General features: G+C 41.7%; 1 protein-coding gene across 3 annotated transcripts in view; it reads right to left on the reverse strand.

Moving 5' to 3' along the window:
- Positions 1–389: 389 nt before the first annotated feature.
- The window catches only part of LOC133161437 (mannosyl-oligosaccharide 1,2-alpha-mannosidase IA), a 64,223-nt gene continuing 39,926 nt past the window's right edge, over positions 390–24,686 (reverse strand). The window contains exons 3-12 of one of the 3 annotated variants that reach the window (XM_061289949.1): positions 20,665–20,780; positions 20,108–20,188; positions 8,022–8,116; positions 7,076–7,202; positions 6,768–6,861; positions 5,716–5,831; positions 3,716–3,935; positions 3,076–3,248; positions 1,506–1,621; positions 390–1,332 (exon numbers count right to left, since the gene is read on the reverse strand). In XM_061289949.1, the coding sequence (XP_061145933.1) occupies positions 1,182–1,332; positions 1,506–1,621; positions 3,076–3,248; positions 3,716–3,935; positions 5,716–5,831; positions 6,768–6,861; positions 7,076–7,202; positions 8,022–8,116; positions 20,108–20,188; positions 20,665–20,780 (1,289 nt within the window). In that variant the 3' untranslated portion in view covers positions 390–1,181. Of the gene's footprint in view, positions 1,333–1,501; positions 1,622–3,075; positions 3,249–3,715; positions 3,936–5,715; positions 5,832–6,767; positions 6,862–7,075; positions 7,203–8,021; positions 8,117–20,107; positions 20,189–20,664; positions 20,781–24,686 lie in introns of those variants that run through there. The other 2 variants (XM_061289950.1, XM_061289951.1) reach the window with 2 other exon arrangements.

Below are 24,686 nucleotides of genomic sequence, written 5' to 3' on the forward strand. Positions count from 1 at the left end.
TACTTTCAAGAAAAGTTATAACTTAACAAAAAAGTCACAATAGGTGCATAATAGTAAAAAAAAATGTTCTTGTCTTTCCAAAAACTATAAAATATATATAATAAACTTAACAAAAAAGTCGCAATAGCTGCATAATAGTAAAAAAATTCTTTGTTAATTAAAAAAAATATTATATATATATATAATCAATACGCATCACTGGGGCCTCCGAGTGAATACTTGCACTGGTATCAGTCTGAAAAAAAAGTGGTATCATAGAAACCCTATTTTAGACTTTTTCATTCATGTGACTAATCAGTTAACAAAAAACAACACATTTCTTCTTTTAAAGGTACAAAGTTGCACAGCTCTTTATTCTTTTAAATCAATATTTGAAAATACTCAACAACCAAAGTTAAACCGAACTTTAATAAGTCGTAATAATAAGAATCCAAATATCCGCAAAAAGTAGACTTAAAATTGTAATACTGTTGTTGTGTTTTTAACGTTAGTTTTCCTCCTTTTTCTTACGTAAACACCTGAGGGAAGCAAACCAACGAAACAAAAAGATCACAAAAGAACTAAGGAATGAAATATATATATTTTTATGTACATCACTGATAATCAGTGTTGGTAGGAAAACCAGAAATGGAACTGGAACGAGAGAACATATTTGGGCTTGGGAATGATTCTCAGCATTGATGTGTGCTCCCAAAAAGGCAAAAAAACCCAAAAGAAAACCCAACAAGTGTCCATGTTTTGTCTACAATGGTCCCAGGATGCATAAGACACTTTCCTGACAATTTTTGAGAAAGTTTCCTCAAAAAACATGACATCAACAGTATATTCTGGAGCTCTTCATATTTCTTATTACATTTCAATGCTTAATTTTGACTGTAGGAATGCGGCGGGGGAAAAGAAATCCTTTGGTCAGCGAAGCAAAATAATTCCTTTGGAGAAAAAAAACCCAACCCTGACAGACTCAAAGTGGTTTCCCCAAAAGTATGGAGCTCATTTTCCTCACAGAGGAAAGAAAAAGTGTCTGCAAAAGCTTTGTCTTGATTGTCCACCCAAAACAACAAATTCAAAAGATTAGACTATACAATCACAGCGTGACAAAAAACCCACCACGTCCTTTACTGGAAAGGAAGTTGAACGCATCCCTTGGAGCTGCGTGGACAGACGGACGCAAAGGTCGGTGGTCATCCGGGGAGCTTGTTCTTGTCCTGCGCGGTGACCGAGGCATCCTGCAGGCAGCTCTTGCGCACCACGGGGAGCGGGTGAGCCTCCGTGTTGAAGATCCAGTCCTCCGAGGGGAGGAGGTCATCGTCGGAGAACAGTAAGTACAGATACCTGAAAACAAATCCTTCATGATCAATACACAGATTTCGTGTCCGGGCTTGCAACTCAAACCGTTTGTATCCCAAATCAACCATCCTCATTGAAATAAATGGAAATGCCATTAATTCGTTCTAGAGTAAGAAAATAGCACTATGCGCTAACTTCACAGAATTTTACTAACTTACTTGAGAGTCTCTGAGAGGAAGAAGCTCTGCTGCATGTTGTCGTGGCTGTCGGCCAACGTGTAAACATCGCGGATCCCCGAGAAGCCCGACTCCACTCGGCAGTGCCGCTCCAGCGCCTGAGAACGGGACATCAAATATACGTGGTGTATATTTTTTGATCATTTCAATGAGTTGTAATCCCAAAGATAGTGCGAGGGCCCCCCTCATCGACACTCATAATCATATTCAAACTACGAGTGTACACCTGAAAAGCCGAGTACGAGCACAATAGAAATCCCGAGCGAAACGAAACGGGCCTAATGGGGAGCGTCCGAGCTAGCCGAGCGGATTAGCATGGCGTTAGCTACAAAGGGATGCCTCGCGCACGCTAATTAGCCGAGACCCTGACGTGTTAACGCTCCGTGTTCAACCTTTGTGCTGGCTAATTAAAGGCCCGATTGGCGCCTTTGACTAAACTCAGGCTAAATCCATCACGCTAACCCTTTGCTCTTGATGACAGCGAATGTACATTAATAAGAGGGTGCCAGGCACAAGCGTCACCTCAGGCTTTCATCTGCATGATAGTGTGTAGTGATACTTGGAAAGGGTAATTAGGGATGCTAATGGGATTTGACGTGAAAGGTGAGTAGTTCATGATATGTTGCTTTTACAGCACACTCCAATACAACGCAATTGTCGATTATACTTTTATCACACAAATATTTCATTCAGAAAAAAACCCCAACTTAATTCTTATAACATTAATTTAATTTGAATTTGGATGTTCAATGTCTCTGAAAATTAAACCGTTAAGATTATAATTCGGGCTGTGCGATGGATCGTTATCGAGTCCGTTGCATGTAAAAGTCAGTCCAACCAATCACATACCTCCTTTTAAATTTAGCGTTGATAGACAGTCAATGAAAATTATCTTGCAGAGGGAGGGAATGAGGAACACGTGAGAAATCCACTTGAGGGTCGGCGAGCGTTGGGAGGCAGCCATTTACGTTCAAGCCATAAAATGCAGCTGCACGTACGTGTTTTACAAAATGACGTGACCGTAATGATGAATTCACCAAACTTATAAATATTGACAGAATTTGTTTCCCATTCTTGACAACTGCTCTCATAAGATTATTACTTTATTGTAGTATATTAAAAAATGTCTGCTTCATTGTAATAGGTTTAGTTGTGCAAACATTTGTTGCCTTTTTTTAAATTTGCCTCATTATATAATAAAATATTTTAGATTAATATTATATCGTATTAACTTAAATCATGGTTGCAAGTTTACGTCATTTTCAAAATAAAGACTTTTTCCCCTCTTCGTTTTTTTCTCATCAATCTTTCTCAGATCACAGAAACTCAAGATTTTTATCACAACAATAACTTTCATCTTGCAAACTTCCCACTTGATTGGAGTTGTATTTTTTTTCCTCACAAATGTGTGACTTTTCTTGTAACTCACGTTCTTGTTTTCTCCTTATCTTACAACTTTGTTTCTAGTTGGAAGCCATCTTGATTGTAAATGTTAACGCATGTCTTTAGAGCTTTTGCTTTGTTATTTATTTTTTTTTTTTTTTTTACTTACCTCAACAGCCTCCCATCCCCACTCCCTGTACTTGGGGTCATGGGTAAGCCTCCACATGTACATGTAACTCTCGATGACTTCGGGTCTAAGGATGTAGTATCTGTCGCTCAGCCGGGTTGCAGTGGCCTCGGCGCCGCCGTCAAAGCGGAATGCTTCAGGTCCCAGTTTGGTGGCTGGAAGAAAAAAAGACCGCCGCCTGTTAAATGCATACAACGCTTTGGACACAAAAAAAAAAAAAAAAAAAAGTCTATTGACCCAAAAAACGTTTTTGGTGCAAAACCAAAGAGTAGAACAGAAAATGAAGAGAGAAGATTCAAGGACGATCAGAAAATGAGCAATTTCTGTCTGTTTGTCAAACAGTGGCCCAAAGTGGTAGTCGCCAACAATGGCGATGTTTGTTCATTAAACGGCGTCGACAAAAATGTCTCAACGTTGAGTTTTCCTTCTTTAAAAGGACGTCTGGAGCAGAGCCCTTCATTTGGCGTCACTTAAGCACACTTGAAACATTCCACTCGAGTCAATGTATACCGAGGACGTTTGAGCGTTTCAGCTCAGCCGACACAATTTGGAGTTTGGTTTTGAGTGTGCGGGAATTCGACAACACACAATTTTGACAATTTAGATATTTTTGCTTTCTTACCTGAGCGGTCGTAGCTCTCATGGCAGGTGTGTGTGACCTCGGCGGCAAGGTCAAGGTAGTGCTGCCGCTTGTCGGGCGCGCCGTCGTCGGCGCCGATGCCAATCATTCCCCCGGAGAAGCAGGCCAGGTGGCCCATCTTGTGGTCCAGGATGCCCCCCCGCCACTCCGCCATGTAGGTCAGGCCGCCAGGCGACTTCTGCACCAGGTTATTTTCGATGGCCTGCAGGGCAACGCGTGTACATTAGCTATCTTTATACATTGCAAACATTATCTACATATAAAGTACAATGATTATTTGTATGCATTACAATTTCAACAAATTATCCCATTTTACTGACTAAAATTGATTAATTAAATACATGTTTTACTTTTGCTCTTTTTATATGTATTCCGCACCACTCTAACAATTCCCGCTCTGAAAAGTGTACCTAATATTGTGGCCTGCGCACCACAGCCATTTTATTTATTACAACATTAGCACCCCATTAAAGTGCAAAGTGCAAACTTGCGGACAATAAAAAGAAACACATCGCATCTGACTTAAGACAATAAGATCAAACGAAGCAATGTGTTTGTAATAATAATAATATAAAAACCTAATCAGGGAATAGCATAATTGGGGAAAATGTGCTCTCGTTCCACGCGCGCTTTTAATTAGCGCCATACTTTTATTTAAATGCCACGCCTAATGAGTTGCGCTGAGACTTGGGCGTTCGATCTCACTCGCTATAAACACACACACATACACGCGCACACATTCGACCTGCACTTCTGGTTTGACCCTGGTTCTCAATGACCGTTCATGTTGTGTTTTTTTCTTCTTTTAATTGCAGCCTGAGGGAATGAGCTCACGTCATTTTGGTGTTTTATTTTTAATGCGATCACTAATCCCAAGAGAATATCTGGAACAAGCGTGGCACCTCCAAGGAAGTCGAACACATTCTAAATAAAAAAATAAATAAAAACAGTAAGCCTGGAAGTAGCACATATTAACAATTGGATAAAAGCTTCCAAAAGTCTTAAATGTCAAGCTATGGAGTGCAAGTTAAACATGCACCAGGGTAAGCACCTATTAACAATTGGATAAAAGCTTCCAAAAGTCTTAAATGTCAAGCTATGGAGTGCAAAGTTAAACCTGCACCAGGGTTTTAAATGTGGCATTCACTGGACTTATTACACGCTAAATTGGAGGAGAGCGAGAAATACATTCAAATGAAAACTGCAAGAAGCCGCTCGCATCTCAATGTCTGCCGGGCAGACAAAATCTCGAAGGTGAGCCGCATGACGCTATGAATGGCAAGTACAGAAGCAGACGTGCAATACATGTCTGCCAGTACGAAATCACTTTTATTTATGTGTTTTATGACAGCTCAACACATTTTGCTGCCATGCTCCAATGACAAAAATTAATTGTTTGCAATTTTGGATCGCCCATCTGTCTACTGCCATTAGTACAAATGTGCTAGCAATCGCACAAAATCTCCAGGGCGAGTTTGCCTTTGAAGGACGCTTGGAAAGGGCCAAAATCAAATTGAGCCTAAAAAGGTGGCTTTAACCCAACCTAGCAAAGTCTGCTGCCACATGTGGTGACATAAATTGCAACCCTCAAAATTCAGCCACTCAGCAAAGTTAGATTTTTTTTTTTGTGGGTCTACTCACAACGGACATCTCTACCAAATGTTATGTCGGTAAATGAAAACATCTCGGGGTGCTGAATTAATTTAAAAACGAAAATCTGGTGAGTTGACAGGCCTGATTAAATATAAACGTTGTGTGTATAACCCGAGAGCAAACAGAATTAATGAGCTTTTTCTTATTGACATGCTTTATGGAGTCGACTTGGGGGAGGGAGGGGGGTCGCTGGTGGAGGGACGGATTTAAATCCGAGACGAACCCCGAGTCACGCTTGTGGCTTATTAACAGATATCGGTCACGCCGCCTGGAACAATCCCATGCAGCTTTTTAATTACGATGGTTGTTCGAGTTGGTGGCGTCCGTACCTCCAGAGCGTTGTAGTACATGTTCTTGGCGTCCTCGTCTGTCTTGTCCGACATCAAGTACGACTTGATGAGGTACTCATAAAAACTGTCCCCCAGGCCGCCAATGGACACGTGATCTGGGAAGACCAAATAGTAAGCACGTAGTACGAGGTCTGGCAGTCGTTTCATACGGTGTCATTTTTCTGGGGTTGACTTCTTGAGAGATTTTTTGTGGGTCTACTCTTGATTCGCGTGCCCACCAAATCTTATGTTACTACGAAAATGGATTCCTGGATTTTGTGGGTCTTCTCATGCCCACCAAAATTCATGTTGTCAAGTGAAACTGAGGGCAATCAATGAATATTACAGCTTGAACAGAGACAAACATATTGCAGGGTGGTTACTGTCACGTTTTTGGTGACATCACCAAAGTTAATTCTCTGGATGTCTACATTGCATATGGATTTGATCGCGTTGCCGTTTGTGAAGGTGCTGTCGTGTACGTGCCTCGCTGAAGCATCCCCGCTCAACTGTCCGTCAATTGTTCTGCTTATTAATGTGCGGCACCAAAGCGGCGGCTGCAGAGCTCGCACCGCTTTTGCCTTATTGAAATGATAATGAATTCAATTACTTTAGAAAATTGGATCTTTTCCGATTTACCAGAAAAGACGTGAAAACGATCACGGTGGCGAGGGAGGGGGTGCTGAAAAGCACCTATTCCGCATGAATACAGAGGCTAATTGTTGCCACTTGTTGGCGTTATCGCACTAAAAAGGACAGAGAGGCGTGCGTGTGTCTTGTGCGTGCGTGTCAAGGACAAATACAGCGAGAGGCGTTGGGAGAACATTGCGTGGGAGTTGCATGCACGCCCCCGCTGAAATATCATATTCAGCTATGAATTTCAATGTGGACTCTTGGAGAAGCTCAAGAGGAGGTGCAGTATGCAATGACAGAGATTATTTTTTTTTGTGATCTCACCTCACAAGTATGATGACAAGAAATGGACCTCGCTGTTATGTACAAAAGGAATGGTGAAAAAACAGGACGCGTCTATCCTACAAATTTGTACGTACGTTGGACCCAGTTTCCGCTGACCGGGCTGAGGAAATTGGGGTACAGGCCTTGAGGCTTCTCAATCTTATTCAGCAGCTTCCGGATGTTCATTACCTGCACATATAATTGAATAAGCCATCAACAATTAAAGATTCTAAAGCTGAATTTTATTTTAATTGAATTTTCAAACCCAACAATGGTGCACAATCCTCCTATGTAAAAATTTGGGCATCATTCACAAACACAATACAATCATATTATCACCCCCTCTAATCAACAATCACAGATCTGAAGCTTGTTTAAATGAAATATTACGAGTTAGTTGTACCTTTTCGGTGTAGATGGGGTCACCGGAGAGCTCGCTGAGGTGGATGAACTCCAAGTGCAGGGTCCCGAACTCGGCCAGGATGCTGCTCCCGGCCGACGCCCAGCCCCAACTCCAACTGCTGCCACTGCAACAGAATGGAAAACAAACACAGACTAAGTATAGAAATTATCATTGATATACATATAAAAATTTCATGTAATATAATAAAAACGGTAAAATATTTGTATGTATTTGTATACATTAAATACTATAATTAAAAAAATTAAAATGAAAAGCCAAGCAAATTAAAAATAATGCAGTTGCAAAAAAAACATCCCCCAAAAGTAGCATTTGAACATCGGTGTGCAGACTTTTCATCCATATAGCCATTTTATTGAGTCACTCTTTTGCCTCACACGAGCAGACATCACATTATATCCTGCCCCTTCCTTCCTTTTTTTCCCCCCTCCTGATGTGCAGCAGAAGATAACCGAGTGAGCCAGCAGATGTCCGCCCCGCTCCGTCGCCTCCCACCCGGCGCGTAAAGCAAAAGTAATTGCGCAATGGATGCCGTGTTCAAAGTGGACGGAGCCGTGTTGGTCGTCACGTCTGTTGGCCACTTAGGCCGGGACACTTTAATGCCTCGGAACAGATGAGCAGACCAAGCGAGTCCGCACGCGCTCTAATTCATGCAAATATTATTCGGCCTATTTTTGTTTACGCACATGGATTAGTGCCTAATCGAAATGACATCAACACTCCGTTTGCAGCTCTCTGCTACATTAACTAGCAAGCACGCCAAACACTTTTTAAAAGTGTATTAATAGAAAATCTCGCAAGCTTATATTTGGACGGACGATGATGATCCGAAAGAAGAAATAATGATTGTTTGTAGCATATAACTGAATGACTGTCAACTGACAGCTTGCCACTCTAGATCGATTTGGAGATGGTTGCTGATGCTCACCTCCCCAGGTTGATGACTCCTCGCGGGATCCCCGTCGGCGTGTTGAAAGCCGGGAGCAACTTTGCGCCCAATTCCAGCACTTTAGTCTTAAACATCTGTAAAAACACACACAAAAAAAGAGAGACTTAGACATACCCAACCAGGCATCGTCCGATCGAATTTGGACACAAACTATGTTTATACATCATAAATGAAGCGTCATTGACATTGAAGCCAACAAGCATTCCAAGCAAAATGGGCATTTTAAGACGCTGTCCCTTTAAGGAAGCACTTTTTTTCTGTCCGTCTCGACTCTGGGCCAAGCTCTCGGCGGCCGAGGCCATGGACGAGCTAATGTCTCATCAATCAGCAAACTGTGCGTTTAGTGTCCGGGAACAAAAGAGAAGAGAGTCAGGTGTGATATTGATGAAGAGAGATGGAAAAAACAAACGGAGGCAAGAGAAGCTTCACAGGCAAAGCGTTGGACAGGAAATCAATAGCGAGCAAAAGGAAAGTTGGGCAAAGTTGTAACGCAGACAAAGAAAGGCCACAAATGACACTTGCGTGTCGTTGTTTCAACAACATACTGCAGCTGCTGACAGATTGCAAAGGAAAATCTAGCATTACCAGGATCAATACTGTTTCAGTCTTTCTCAACCATTTAACATTTTCCAGGATATCAATTTATTTTTGTACATTTCAGAACTTATTTGGAAAAAGTGTTTTTTTTTTTTCAGGCTCTCTGTAAAGTACAGAAAATGGGAAGACCTGCAATGTTTTAAATTTTTTTTCAATTTAGCATTTTTTCAGAAACTTTCTTTCAGGATTTTCGTTTTTATTGTATCAAATTTTCAGGATATCCGCAACATGGATTCCTATTTTTTGGAAAGAATGAACTGAAAATAAAAAATACTGCTTTTACACATCTGTGTGTAAAAACATTATTTCCATTTTTGTAGGAGGTCTGAAAATGAGTATTTTTAAATTTGGCTAAGTCCTCCCTCGAAAATTTAGAATATTTGCTGATGATATTTGCTAGACAATCACACCAACAGATGCTCATAAAGGTCAAGTCTTGCTTGGCGGAGGTAACAACCAGCATCATTCAGTGTGTCTAAAAATAGCACAAGAGCATGACATGGTGGTCACAGTTTGCTTGTTTGGAGATGACATGATTAATTACAGGCGAGCGGCTCGGCGCTGGCATCTGCTCACCCGTTTATTCCGCGTGCTAAATTAAAGGCCGCGCTCGGGAACGGCGCCGTGGGCCTCGTCCGCCATCCCGGAAGTTAATTAAACTCCCGTCGCCTACTACTCGTCCTTCTGCGATGAAGAGCTACCGTCATCATCATTAGGTGTACACCCATTCTTGACTTTTTGTTTGCCCGCCAGATAAGACGAGACAGCTGATGGGAGGCGACGGCCGACAGGTTGCATAGTGGTGGGACGCAAGCGGCTGTTTCCATCAGCGCTGGAGCGACCACCCGGGAAAGGAAGAGCAAACAGTGTCATGGCCCGGCGGAGGGACGATGCAGAAAGCAGATTCGGGCTGCCACTTTTGCTTAGTTGCAAAAACGCGGCATGTCTGTCTGCCTGTCTGTCTGCCCTCGGGACACGGAGGGAAGAACCACAAGAAAGGTCTTGGACCAGCAAGTCTCCTTCAGGACGCTTTTGCTGTCGGTTATGATAAAGAAAAGGGAATCATATCATTTTGACTGTTGCCACGCAGCAACACACAAAAAGGATCATCTCATTTTGAAATATTTTTTGAGGTGGCCACAAACAAAAAAGCAGAATCGGTATAAGTATGTACATTAAGATTTTTTGTGTATTTTTTTGAAATGATCTTTTTTAAAATGTACTTTTCTGAGAAGAATGTTTCATTTAGCGTAGTCCAAAAGTCTGTGCGCTCTAAAAATAACTTTCCATGAGAGAACAGAGTGGTTGACATTTAAAGCCGTATCTGATGTCTGTGGCTGAAAACAGAGCAAAAAATAAAACACAGAAAAATAACTCCAATTTAGACTGCCTGTAATCATTGTATCATTTTCACTTTTTTTTATTTTAAAATTATTCTAAAAATAGTTCAAATTCAGTACAATTCATGACAATTAACAAGAATGTAGGTCTTTGTGTCGAAATTAATCTATTAAGAAAACAAATTCTCTAATTTGTGCGATTAATTTACTATATTTGATCCCTGATCTCATTATTTCTTAGGATCTTTAAAAAATAATTCTTGGAAATTTCTTTTTTAGTGAGTTGTTAGTGGTGACGTGCATTTCAGTCCACTAATGAATTTCTCACGTCAGCCGCCAGAGCCTCGTGCTTCAAGAACAAAAAAATTAAATAAAGACTACTCTGCATAATTTATGCAGGGCAGCCTCGCCAAGGAACGCGCTAAAGCAGATTCTCTAAATTAGAAATGATTGGGGGGCGGGCGGTAAAACAGAAGAAGCCACCAAAGCCCAATTTGGAAAACAAACGAGCGACGGCGGCGAGCTGCCGTCCTCGGCGGCGCGGCGCTAAATTAGAGCGCATTAGCGCCATATTGTGGCCTTGAACGCTCGCGCGCATGTTGATGGTCCAATAAGAGCAACAACTTTTGTTGTTTAGAAACAATTAAGGCACATATTGCAGATGGTTACATTGCTATTATATGTTTGTAATGTTGGGCCACTACAATAACACTGAGAGTGATCATTATTGCTTTATAGCCTGCTGTATAATTGACAATTACCTCCAGCGAGGCACTTGCGACCCGCGGAAGGGCTCTGTCACGTTCTTCCATTGCGTTGCGACTTGGATTCCCGAAAGTCCCGCGTTCCCGTTTGACCAACACCAGCCAGGTTTTGACATCGGTCTTCATGTTAATCGTTTGAACGGTGATAATCACTGTCGCAACCCAATCAGAAGTGCTACCTGATCTGCATCGGGTTTGACATCCAAGTATGGAATTTGACCCAAAGAGTCATACTAAGATCCACGATACTTATTAACATATTCACTGTCAGCACAAACGACAAATCCCTGGCTGAGTAGGAAAAACGTAAAGGACACTTGCAGTGCCTCAAAGGACAAGAAGCATATGGTTTGGACTTGCATCCTCCAGCAGAGGTGTGAGTAATGGTCCCGTACCGACCAACATGACAATGTCATTCTCTCGTCTGATTGGTCCCTGACCTCCAGTTGCAAACTGTTGCCATGGATCCCATACGGGAAGCAGCGCTAACCCACCCCGTCTGTCATGGGATGGGGTTGAACATCTCGTGATTCCCCTCATTTTCTCAGCGGGAGAGGTTGAGGTGACATTCCACCGTCTCTCTCTCTCTCCCATACACACACGCGCACACACACACGGACAGACGAGCTGGGCTGCAAAAAGGCTTGTTGTTGTTCACGGCGGGTTGGACGTGCCTCATCGATTTGAAGGCGCAAAAAGTAAATGCGAGAGCTGTTTGGGCTTCCAGCTGGTCGAAGCGAATAAATCCAGCCGAGCTTGTGCGAAAGTGGGTGGCTCATTTTAAGGACAATGGACAAGCGGATTCACTCTGACCCTTAACCCTACAACAAACCATAACCTGAAATTTAAACCCAACATACCCTTATATCCGTTTCTCTCGCTCCATACCTAAAGCTTACATCTACCAGTCCAGAGCAGAGTTTACAGACTATTAGGACCTTTTTTTTTATTTTCGCAACCATGGCAGCAGAAAGCATGAGCACTTAGTCGTGGTCGTCATGGCATTGACGACTGTGTAGCCACTGAAGTGATGACTGAACACATTCAGGCTTTCAGAACTTCCACCTTGTCACCAGAGATTAGTTTTACCTCGCCTGAGGTCATTCCTCACAAACATACAAAGATATTTATGGGGGTGGGGGGGGGGGGGGGTGGGGGAGAATCAGGGTTTTCATAGAAAAGAGAAAAATGAAGCAGAATACGGAATCGTACAAAGAGCAATGACATAAGCACCAGTAGGAATAGAGAGCCATGGGCATCGGAGGTGACGTCGATGACTATGAATCATTTTGACACTTTTCTACGCAAGAGGAGCACTAAGAGGCGCAATCTATCTGAAGACATTTCAGAGGCTGAGGACAACGAGGCGTAGTTCCACTAGATAGAGAGGAACAGCGTCTTATTTTTCCAGAGTAACCGTCAGAAGGAGGCCTAAGGGGTCCTCTGAAGGGATTTTGGGCTTTGCCTCAAATGTCAGTGCTCATAGATATTGCATGGACCTTGTCTCCTTTTTGATGGTAATTAAATTGAACTGCTCGTCAAGGAAGGTGGCACATAAAAGTCACGAAGGACTGCTTCAAGAAAAATTGCCTGATTCCCATTAAACATTATCGTAGCGTTGTGCTGTGTGACATTGCGACTTCAGCATCTCGCTACCGGTTTATTTTGGGATGTCGGCATTGGTTGGAGGCTAATGGGAGGAAATAAAATGGGGCTCAGGCATGTGCATCCAATTCCACGGAGATGGAAGATTTAAGCGGTCTGAGGCATCACTTGCGACACTTTTCTATGTGTCTCCATCTGTTTGCACAACGACGAGAGAAGTTTGGGAGGGGCAGCACAGAAAGGCTTCGTAGACACGGACAAACTGTACGGAAAGACCAACATGAGTGACATTGGTGTCGTCTCTGAAGTAGAAATTATTTATCACATTTGTCAGTCCGTTACAATATATTATTCATTCGAACCGCATGATGCATGAGATTCTAAAGTGTGGATTGACAATGCGCATCTAAAAATCTTATTTGGTTGATTTGATTTTTTTCTAGTTGAATCAAGTCGTAAAAATGTGTCAAATAGCTCAGACGTCCAATTTATGTATTTGACCCATATTGTATTTTAGTTTACAATATGATAATAAAATCTAAACAGTGTTCCCTTGAAAATAATAACATAGAAAATAATTTTATATATAAAGTGTTTACATATGATAAAAATAATAACAAAACAACCTCCAAAACAATGTGAACATTTTTTTTATATATTAGTGAGTGATGTCCATTGTTTTTATCCAGCACGGTTTTAATCCCGAGCAAGCGCATGCGAATGACGACGATAAAATCGGGACTAAAAGGTGAATTTAAAGGACACTTTTGAGCTATAAACGTTTCCATTTAAAGGAACAAGTGCGACTTAACTGTACAAGCATTGTGAAAGTCACCTTGTTGTTAGCGCCCATTGAAGACTGACATCGGCTAATGTTTTCAGATGTCCTTGAACGACTTTGTGTGTGTGTGTGTGTGTGTGTGTGTGTGGGGGGGGGGGGGGGGGTCAGATCGCAGGTTGTGTCGCCATGAATAACAGTCAACACTTCACCTCCAATGTGGACGGGAAAAGCAGAATGGGGTCTTCTTGTGTTAAAGTCACTGTCCACTGTGCTGACACCAAGTCAGAGTTTTTTATTTTCATAGCATTAACCTTCGCTTGAATTAAGTAGCGCTTTAATTGGTTCTTTTTGGGGGGGTAGTCGTGATGTCATAACATTTGCATTTTCATTCTGCCATGCTGTTGGTAGAATTACAATAAGTCCAACCCATATGCTACTTGCATCAGAATAGCTTTGGAAGAGACAAATCATTGTTAATCAAGTCATAAAATCCATCATCAAGTGCTTCAATTGTGTTCTTGTGTGTGAAGTTGCTGATTGACGGCGCTGAAACGCTCTTTGGCAACACAACAAAGTCATTTCCACTCCTAATTTGCCAACGTGCTTGCCAGTCACTCGCCTTGGCATCCGGCAAACGCGCACATGATTGTCTGACAAGAAAAACAGATACTCGAGCCTTTTTTTTTTTTCTTTCACTCCCAACGCGTGGCTCCGAGACCGCTCGATGTCATTGGTGCAATCACTGAGCCGAAATCAAAGCGAGGCAGGTTCGTTAAGGCGGGAAATTAGAATCCGACGCTGATTTGCTTGCACCGGGGCGAACGAGCAGTGATTGCGTGGCCGTGGCTAGAATGGAATACCAAACCTTCCAGACAAAAAAGGGTACTCTGACCGGATGAGAGGTCACCATGTGTTCAATCCTGTGCTTTTAATGGAATGCTGCTCTCGCTGAAAATGGCCCGAATGAACACTTTGCACTACGGAGAAGAAATCGGCGGCAAAATGAAGTGGAAGGGAAGCGGGAGCCCCGTCGGTCGGAATTGGCCATTGGAGAATCGATGTGTTCTGGAGGAGGATGCCAGGCAGAACATCACAGCTCCTGGGATGCAATTACAGGTTGATGACCTCATCATAGTCGCGTTTTTTGATTTCCGACAAGCAGACAGTAAACACTTTTGTTCCTCGTCTCACAGGAAGCGAGTATCCCGAATGGCTCGGCAAAGAAATCGAAGGACGAGAGAATATTACCCACGATTGCCTTTTTTTCGTCATCCTCCGACAAATGTCGAGAATATTCCATTCAGTTTATGGTCACAAATGTACCGCTGAGTGAAGAAAACGACACACATGCTTCTTCCTGTACGCCGTAAACACGAAATATAAAAACATAAACTCTTTTCACGGCAAATCCTCGAAATGACGGGCATACTGATGCCCACATTAAATGAAAATAATTTCATAAATTAGCGCTAATCTGTTTTTTACTGGGCTAATTTGCCCAAGAGTCACCAAACCAAAATACGTGACTTCTGATTCCATTTCAGGGATGTTTTCCTTAATTGTTTTTCTTCTCAAACTTTCCAAGAGTTCTTAGAATGATTTTCAAAGTCTGATGCTATGATGCTATGCTAATCTACTCACAAAAGACAAAAGTATTAGCATTCCTCCGAGTTTGTCAGAGAGACACGTTCCCAAAATGGCTGATTGGTGAGTCTGCATGCACATCAAACAACTGATTAGTATTTAATGCATGGAGTTTAAAAATAACCCCATCAGACGATTAAAATGAAGGCCTCACACGTCTTTTGTGAGGTATTCAAAATGTCAAGGAGCACCTAAACTGAGGCTGCACTCCCTGATAAAGCGCCCTCCTGCAAAGATGAACCTTTTGGGAGGAGTAAGAAATAAATAAAAAAATCAGTTGTTAATACCAAACTTAAAACAGGCATCACCCAGTTGGAGTGTGCGCTTGAAGCTTCTGTGTATATTAACCCACATATCACACTCCACCCCCAAATTTCACTTCAAAATGTCAGAATGCAGCGTAATCCTATTTTTGGTCATGTCCCCAAAAAATAAATAAGAAATAAAAAATGACGGCTTCACTCTCTGGGAGTGTTAGCACAAAATCCTCTTTGCCAAGATCGTATTCACCTTCACACTTGTAGAGAAAATGGCATTTTCTCCACAGGTATGAAAGGAAAGCCTTTCAAATGTGGCTTGACAGGTAAACAGCTTGAGTTTAGCAAGCAAATCGACATCGACCCTACTTCACGCTGGCTAAGGAAACATAATAATTCGTCAACTCACAGAAAGTGGACAGAAATGCTTTCAGCTAGATATAAAGTAAAATAGTATCAGATGAAGAAACCATATGTCCAATATTACTTTCAGAGCAATGGGCAGCCATCTACGTTTTTGTCCACACGAGTAGTGTGGACAAGACCGAACAGTAAGGCTCAGATTAATCAACGTCAAAACTGCAATTTAAATTTCCGATTTTAATAAGATATCCATCAGAATTACTTAAATTTGGTCCCGAACTGCATGTGTGATGTTAGAGACAAAGATCGTTTCATGGTTTAAGTTTTCAGAGTAAGGAAACCTTGGAGCGGCAAGGATAGGAAGAGCACTAAAGCTCCAGTTGAACAAGGAGGCTTACATCGTGCGCTTGACAGGCTATTTGACGCCCTATTAAATACCTGCACAAGGCATCTCGATCCCCGTGTTCTACGGGAAGATATCAGAGCGCGCCATTCCAGTTTGCTGCCATTGTGACTTGAATCTTGGGGAGAAACCTGCCGCGGTGAAGCTGAAAATTGCTTGGAAAAAATAACATTGGCGCGGGGGGGGGGTGTATTTTGGCTGCAATTAGAAAGCACAGCGTGGTGGTGCACGAATATTTTAATTTGTGCGCCAGTAAGCGTGCATGCTGCTCCAAACTCTCAGTTAAGAATGAAAGATAAATGGCTTTAAAGTTGCTCTCTGTTACAGCAAGTCATCAAACTTTGCCGCCACAAACTTAACAACTTATTATAATGTAATATGATTATTTCAAAGTTGGTAGCAACTGGATAAAATCTCAAGGACATCTTTGAAGGTTCCAAACTGAGCAAAACAGGATTGCTTCATACCAAAACGGCAGACGTTCTGTGTGTTCTTTTAGGCATTTATTTAGTGTCTTCTCATAATAGAAATGTCCAAAAAACGTCATGTTGCTACGTAAAACTAGTCTTGAGGCTGACTTGGGGGGCTGCATGCCATACTAAATGTAAACAAGCCTACAAAATGAACCACTCGTAAAATCAATGAACCGATGAATTAATAACCATTTTCATATAATCTCATCCCTACTCCCAGTGGATGGCTCGATGAAACATCGACCTTCATGTGAGCCGTTTTAAAACAATTAGAAAACTGAATTTAACATTCAAAAGATGCAAGCCTTGCACGAAAAAAGGCTCTCAACTTTTCCTCTGTGAAGGCTTTTATTTAATGGGCCGTGAGAGAATTGCCGACAAAAGTGCTAATTTTAAAGTCAAAAGATAAAAAAATATATAAAAAATGATGACAATATGGAAGCTTTGATTGATGTCGCGTGACCTTCAAAGTCCAAGTGACAATTGTGAAAAGGAAACTCTGAGTTGTATTGCATCTGCTTTGCTCTAACAATAGCTTAGCTGTGACTTAGCATGGGATGCTGCATATTAGACCGCACAGCGTACAAAGAATTATCAAGGAAAGGACGTCTGGTATCTCTAATTGAAGGACATCTTAGCTGCGGGAAACTATTTGGAGTCATATTGCTATATTAGCATAGAGACGGGAGGCGATTTCTTGGCCAATACCATCCCCCGACACCTATTCATCCTTCCTGATCGTCACCTCCAAGGGGGACGTTGGTGTTCCCACTGAAATCCATTAGCTAATTGCGCTACGCCGAATATGACGCCGCCGATCAATCAATCAGTGCAGTCTCGGCCACTCGTGAACTGAGCTAATGTGTTTGTTTTTAACATGAGGATTCTGTGTCTAGCTTTGCAGTTCCACAAGGACTTTGAGTTAATATGAGCTAGCGTGCTGAATAATTGAGCGGGTTTTATTCATTATTTATTTCAATTGATCAGCTCGGGTTCGCAAACTTGCTATTTACACGTTTAATTAATGGCCATGGTAGCTTGGTAAAATAGACACACTTAATTATGCCGCTACCTTGAAGTTCTTCGTGGACGCCAGATTTTAACAGGCTAAAATGCTTACAGCTCGCAAGATAGCAATTCAAGTACAGGAAGCGCAAAGGCAGATTGATAAGCATTATCTCCCCGTAGTGTGATTGTATTTGAAATAAGAATAAGCTCTCGGTAGATACATTTTGATAGCTGCATAGATTGCCAGGCAGAGAGACGGACAAATCGGAGTAGAAAAGGGGTAGAAAAGAGAGAGGAGGCACAGAGGCAGAGGGTGAAAGACAAAAGAAAGATAAACATGCATCCAGAGAGAACGAGAGACTTGAAAATGGCTAATGAGCATCTGAGCGAGTGAGAATTGGACCAGATGAGAGGCGGCTCGGCAGACGCTGTGTCTATTATGTGCTGCCAAGGCCAACTTCTTTTCATTTTGTTTTGTGTGCGTGACAGAGGGAGATGACAATAAGTTTTCAAGATATGAAAGCCTTGAATTGAAACCTGAGAGAAAAGAAGAAACAGATGACCAGCTCATTAAACCTTTCTATTTTCTACACTAATGGTCTTCATTAGACTTTGTTTATTTTAGTGTTGTTTTATTTTATTACAGTTTTAGTATAAATATAAATCATGTGTGTGTCACGGACAAATCTTAAGACCATCTTAATGAAGATCATGTGTTTATTGCATTGGTAATAACTACTTTTGCTGTTATTAAGCATTTGATCAACTCAATTTAAAAATGTTATACGTAAATTTAATTACATGCCATTTTAGTAAATAATAAAATTGGGAATTCATACATCAGATATCTATCTATCTATCTATCTATCTATCTATCTATCTATCTATCTATCTATCTATCTATCTATCTATCTATCTATCTATCTATCTATCTATCTATCTATCTATCTATCTATCTATCATTTTTTTATCCACTTAGTTGAGTTTATTTTGAGCGCGTTTTTGAGAGTTTGCGGCTTTATCCACCTGTGTAATCACATTGTTTTGTATTTGTTGCGACTTGACCCCCACTCACCGCGCACAGCAAATTGATATTCATTATGTGGCTAATGCAGACCGCTCGCTTCTTCAGAATCAAATATTGCAGGAACATTATGGAAATGATGTGCAGGTGCAGCGCATCTGTTTCTCGCCACGTGCAGAGTCCAAAACACTTTTGCAATTATTTTAGCACGACAACGCAGCAGGTTTGCCTCCTAAGCTAGGTGGAATGCTAACGTGCTAACACTTGTCACATTAACACAGTGTAAGATCCCAACACGTACAGTATCAAGACAGATGGTAATACATTTACATTACGCCCTGGAGACGGGTAATATATGCTGTGTGAATTGACGCTTAAACTAGCATGTTAGTTGAAAGATAGTATAAAATAATGAGTAGGAGTTTTCCACAAGAAATGTAAATTGATCCAATTTGCCAACATGGCAACAGTTGGTATGCTAAATAACAGCTTTGAACTGAAGGCACTGCTCACAAACGGTTCTACATCATGCCTTGTCGTCCGTGTGCTACTTTTTGAAATTAATCTTGATGAAAAATGCTAATACGCCAATAGGTCCAGGCTTGAAATGGTGATTTAACGACTGAGTTTCTACTACTCTTTTCTCTCCTGGTCAATTGAATTCATTCTTTGTGTGAGCTCTGGCCACTGCCCAAATGAGTCTGCCACAATTGGAACCCTGCAGTGAGACGGATGAAAGGTGTGATGCCTTTAAGGGGGAGCGACAAACAAATCAACTGCGAGGACTCATTACAGAGCTCTTAATGACGTCCGCCTTTTGGCAGAAAAATCTTTTTCTTCCCTTTGGTCACACTGTGGGACCCAATCATGAGGGTTTCTTTTGTTCAACGTGCCACTGTAACTACTCGAGATTGGCTTTACATCTGTGGACAGACCATCGGCAAGAAAAACATGAAGCTGTCAGTTTCGCTGCTATGTAGTATGGATAAAACATGGAGCTCATGCGGATGCCCGCATGATTGACTACCGACACACGTGAGCTGCCATGTGACCTACCAGATCTGAATATTGGCTTGTTTGAAAAGCCATTGAAGTCAGAAAAAATCTTCAGATGGAAAACCCAACAAGACTTGAGTAATTAGGAAAACTAGTGTTAAATCAAATACATTTATACAGCGACTACATAATAGTCCACCTACGGTGTGAGGGTGGGAGCAACGAGGATCGGAGTCTTTGCCGCGGACGGATGCTTGCTGACCTCCAACCACTCTTCACGGATAATGAAGGTTTGTCTTGCTAACCTCACTCCATTCTTTTCCCACTTCTCCGTGGTGTGAAGTGGTATTGGCAATTTCTTTTATCAGAATAATGTAGCCGTAATTATGCTAACATTGGAAGGCTCCATTAACTTTTTTGACCTGTCTATCTTGGAGCTATTTATGGTGTTTTGTTTCTAACGTAAATGTAGTTACACTATAGCTGAGAGCTTGGAGAACTCATTCCATTCATTTAGCACGTTTTGTTGTAAATCTTTCAATTATTTTTCAGTAATTTATATTAGTTGTCAATATAATGTGAACACATTAATGCTGAATTTGCCAAAAAACTAGCGATGTAAAAAAAAAAAGCTAAGTCCATCTTTGTACGCAACAGCACACATGCTCACATACATTGTACTTTTTATCACACACTTCCCAGAAAGTCTTTTCACCCATCAACGTTTTAACCAGGGAAAAATAGGAGGAAGTGGGTCTCGGTCGGTGGGAGTGCAGCGGGATAACACCACTAGACATCTATTCATCTTACCTCCTCTCCCGTCAGATAGTATGCCGACAGCAGCCCGCCGACGTAGCGGATGTTCACCTCAAAGAGCGACGCTTCGCCATTCTGCAGCGAGAGAGAGAAAGAGAGAGCGGGAGATCATCACTTGTCAGCTTTGTCATAAAAGAGAGAACATGAACGCAAGTGATCATTAATAATGTCATCAATTAAATGAACTTGTCGGCTTTCTTTTGTCGATGCTGTATATTTAGAAAGGGATAGTGTTCGATTTGCATTGGTACATCAACGGAGAAATGACAAAAATGGAACTCGGACGGCTTGTTTGATACACAGTCAACGCACTGATGGCATCATGAGTAAAATATGAGCAAAATCTGTGCCGCATACACAGGAGAGACAATGTTTTTTTTTTTTTTTAATATCACATTTCCAAGGATAAATACTGATATTTGAGGATTTTTTTCCTTTTATCTTGAGTGTTTCTTTTTTTTTTTTACATGTCAGCCATCTTGGTTTGAAGCAGCAAATGATAAGCCATTGATGTTATAGTGGTCATAAACGCATTTAAAAAAAAATGTTACCGAGGTTAGGTCCAGGTTGATCCTGACCCACTCCTTGGCGTCATTGTACTCGTCCAAGAGTCCCATAATGTAGAGCGTATCCAGCGAGTCGATGATGGATGCTCCTCTCAGGCCACCTGCGAACACACCAGACAAAGTGACTAAGTGCCACGTGCCGTGATTTATGACCACGAGCGCAGCGGCTCGCTAACGCCGCTGCGGGAGAAACATTTATGACATCCGTATTTGGGTACAGATGAATAAAATATACCAAGTCGTCATTGCACCGGGAGGAAGATTCAAAGCGACGTAACATGGGTGATTCTCAATAATAATGAAAAAGATGTCAGAGCAGGTCCTTTATCATTTGAATGATGCTAGAATTTTATTTATTTATCTTGAGCACTGCATGCTGCTGTAAAATGTTTTTATTTTTTTCCCCAAATAATTTTTTGGTTTTTTTTGTATTGAATTATAAAACTTCAACTAAAAATCATGTTGCAATTTAGTTTCGAAGTTTTTCCTAATAATTATAATCTTTATAATTTATAATTTTATAAATTGGATTTTATTTTAAAAATCTGATAGAACTTCATGACACTTTGAATATTTGTTTTAAAAACAATTCAGTGTAATCTGAAAAACCGCTGCCAATTAATTTGACGCTGGATTAGCGGCCAATTAATTGATTCATTGGCACTGTCATTGTGATTCATGTCACTTCCTTTTTTCAGTGTGCAGGTCATTTGCTTACTCCGGGCCTCAACAGAAGAAATGTGGAAAATTCCATATGAGGGAAAAACTAACCCAACCTTAAAGTGAAGAAGATTGATTGCGCACCAAGACAGACGAAGCAGATCAATCCATCAATGTTTGTTCTCGGGGTGCCTACGTGAGCTGATAGCGCGTTTCTTTTTCTTTTACTTTCTTTCCGCACAAACGGAAGGAGAGCCCCGGGGACTACTGACCCTGGCTAATAAATGTCGCCTGGCAAGTGCTGGAATACACATGCGCAAAACTGCACCCTGCTCCCTGTGTGTTTTACATTTACAATCATTTTTAGATTTTAGTGAAAAGGGTTTTGTTTCATTTTGAATAATACAATTCAACCTCATACATCATACAAATTTCAAACTTCAAAAAAGGCTCAACATCAACACGCTATCGACATGTATTCATTCATCACGCATGTCAAGTAGCGGTCAGCGACTGTCACGAGGGGGACACATTAGACCACCGCCGTCAACACCATCAATCACCGACGTCGTCAAAAGACACCATCTTACGCACACACAGACACGACTACACACATTATGCGCAGTTCTCTTTGATAACATTGCCGAGGGGACGATTCCCCCAGGCCACAACGTTAGGTACACCCACACAATGAAAATAGAAAATATGAAGCTTTTTGTTATTAAGGTAAAAGTCTGGAAATGTTCAAATGAGATTAGCCCGATGAGAAGTAAGAGCATCGTGTAACAGATAAAGTTGCAGTAAATTGAGCGTTTTGGGTGTTGCGGCTGATGCTAATTGATGCAGATGCCTGGCTTCACACTCATCACGCCATCCTGTTGCCAGCGGTTACCGCATTCCAATTATCAATGGTGGGGGCTATGGGCGTCTTGTTAGCGCTAATGCAGTCTGGCACCATGGGAGCGGGGTTAGCGTGTCGATGAGTCACCGCGGCGTTACCGACGACGAGCCGCTTGCTATTCAAGACACATGTCTGGCCGTTTCGGTGGATAGGTGGGAAAAGAAAGCCTGCGGTGGTGGTGGCAGCGGGATTAAGAAAATCCAGTGGGAAAATTGCGAGTGAGAAATGTCAACGTGTCCATCAGTAGAGATGGCAACCGATCTATAGTGTTCCGAGGTATTAGAAGAGAGGGGCTAATTCATTTCATTTCTGAAATTTAAGATGTAGGCTAGATTGGGCTAAGTCAATTTTTGTCATTTTTAAAATGAACCTTGAAAATGGAGTTTAGGAATATTACAACTGGAGATTTTGGGGGCTATGTTGAGGCCCCTCAAAAGATAAGGATCATTTTAAACGACTCCAAGGGGGCTTTTCACCCCTCCTGATGCTTCACTTAAGTGAACCAAATGGACTTGTGTAAAAGAATTAAGATCGACTTCAATCACAGTCATTGATTTCAAGCCACTTTGCGTTTAAATGAGCGGTGACACGATGTCGTAAGATACAACGACTGATTTCCAGTCCAGTCTTTTACATTCCATCATGTGCTTTATCTCCACCCGCATTTTTTACTTCATCGGCGTCTCTTAGACGCGAGCGGACGTCGAACCGGGCCTTCGACCGGCAAGCTTTTTTTGCGGATCGATACACGATCAAACACCAAAGAGCGTCTCGCACACATTAACTAAATTAAAGGCTAATACTGAATTGCAAAACAAGCCAGACTTGATTAGAGCTGGCGTTCCGTACTCGGCGCACCTCAATCTAATCGTCTAATTTGGCGCCCGGGGAAAAGAGCGGCGAGGATGGCTGATATGACAGCCTCTCAGATGAGATTACACAGTGTTATCTCGCATCCTGCCCACTATCCGTAAGCCTCCCGCGCATCGATCAAACACACTCTCCGGCGGCGTGAGACGGCGGGGTAGCGATGGTCAGCATGTTTCCGATGCCACAAAATCTGACAGGAGGTAAAAGCCGGAAGATCTGATTAGCCTTAAAAAATAGCATCAAGCCGTCTGATTAATGTACACTTTGCCAAAATGAGCAGAAAATGTCAGATTCAAAACAAAATGGCAGACTTACTGGATCTTTCCTGCCATTTGTTTGAGAGAAATCCAAACAGTGCGTTGGTGAATTTCTAAGTTATCAAAAAATTGTTGCCAAGTTACGCCCACACGTATTGACTAAAACTCAATGATTTATTGTCGACCATCTGTCTACTGTGCATGGTTTAAATTTGGTAGCAATGGGCAAAGTCGTTATGACTAACTTAATGAATAACTTAAAATCAACTAAAATCAACAAAATTACACTCACTCACTGGTGTAATTTCAAAACACAATTAAAGAATTTGTTACATTTATGAGTATCAGAAAACTTTTTAAGTCGTGTGACATGTGGCTTTAGGATTATAACAATGATAATTCAATGGCGGGCCATCACGATTCAATCCTTTATCATTTATCAGCTTTCACTCGATAAAATTGCCGACTCCATTTTGAGGAGGCGTATGCTAACTTATTTTAGCAACTAGCTTGACTGTGAATTAACTCTTAAAATGGAAAGCTATACCTTAAATCCTCATTTGCCTTTATTTTCACAACCAATTACATAAAAAAAAAAAAATCCAAAATATTTTGGGTTATGGCCTTGAGGAATGTCTTGTCTGCGCAACTCAACATCACATGAAGCCATTTCCACTTTGCCGATGGCTTTTTGTTTTGATTGTAGCATCACCCTCCTTCCTTTCCAGGGCGTTCGGGGGTCATGTCCTACCCCCAACGACCCCCCCGTGACTGTGACTCGCGCTTTTCAAGTGTGGACTGCCGAGCGAGGTGCAAAAGGTCCCCTAAGCCAAGCAGGACAAAGGGAATTCATTTCACGCAGCTTCGCCCTTTAATTGTGACATCGCCTTTGCCGCTTCCCCGTTTCTTTTGCGGCAAACTTGGAATTGTAATGGTGGCAACACAGAACACGAGGCGATAAAGGGAAAGCGATTGAGACGCGGCGGGACTGCTGAGGTCAGGCGGGCAAGTCTTTGCTTGAGGACTCAAACACATTTGTACATGGTGTCTGTGCACTGAGTGGCAATTCCAAGAGACTCAGACCAGATTATGGATAAAAATACACTGAATATTAACAGCTAAACGTTTGGAAACGTCAGCATGATGACGCTGTTTTTTTTCCGGACCAAAAAGAACTGAATCCAAGACTGTAGTCTAAATTGTGGTGAATATAAACATGTACAGATGTGATTGGGCCGAGGGTAACCGGATGTGACCGGCTACACTGAAGCAAATTCAGTTTATTTATAGTCAGCTAAAACCGCCACCAGCTTAAACGT

Source organism: Syngnathus typhle, linkage group LG10 (genome assembly GCF_033458585.1).
Source record: "Syngnathus typhle isolate RoL2023-S1 ecotype Sweden linkage group LG10, RoL_Styp_1.0, whole genome shotgun sequence".
NCBI classification, from domain to species: domain Eukaryota; kingdom Metazoa; phylum Chordata; class Actinopteri; order Syngnathiformes; family Syngnathidae; genus Syngnathus; species Syngnathus typhle.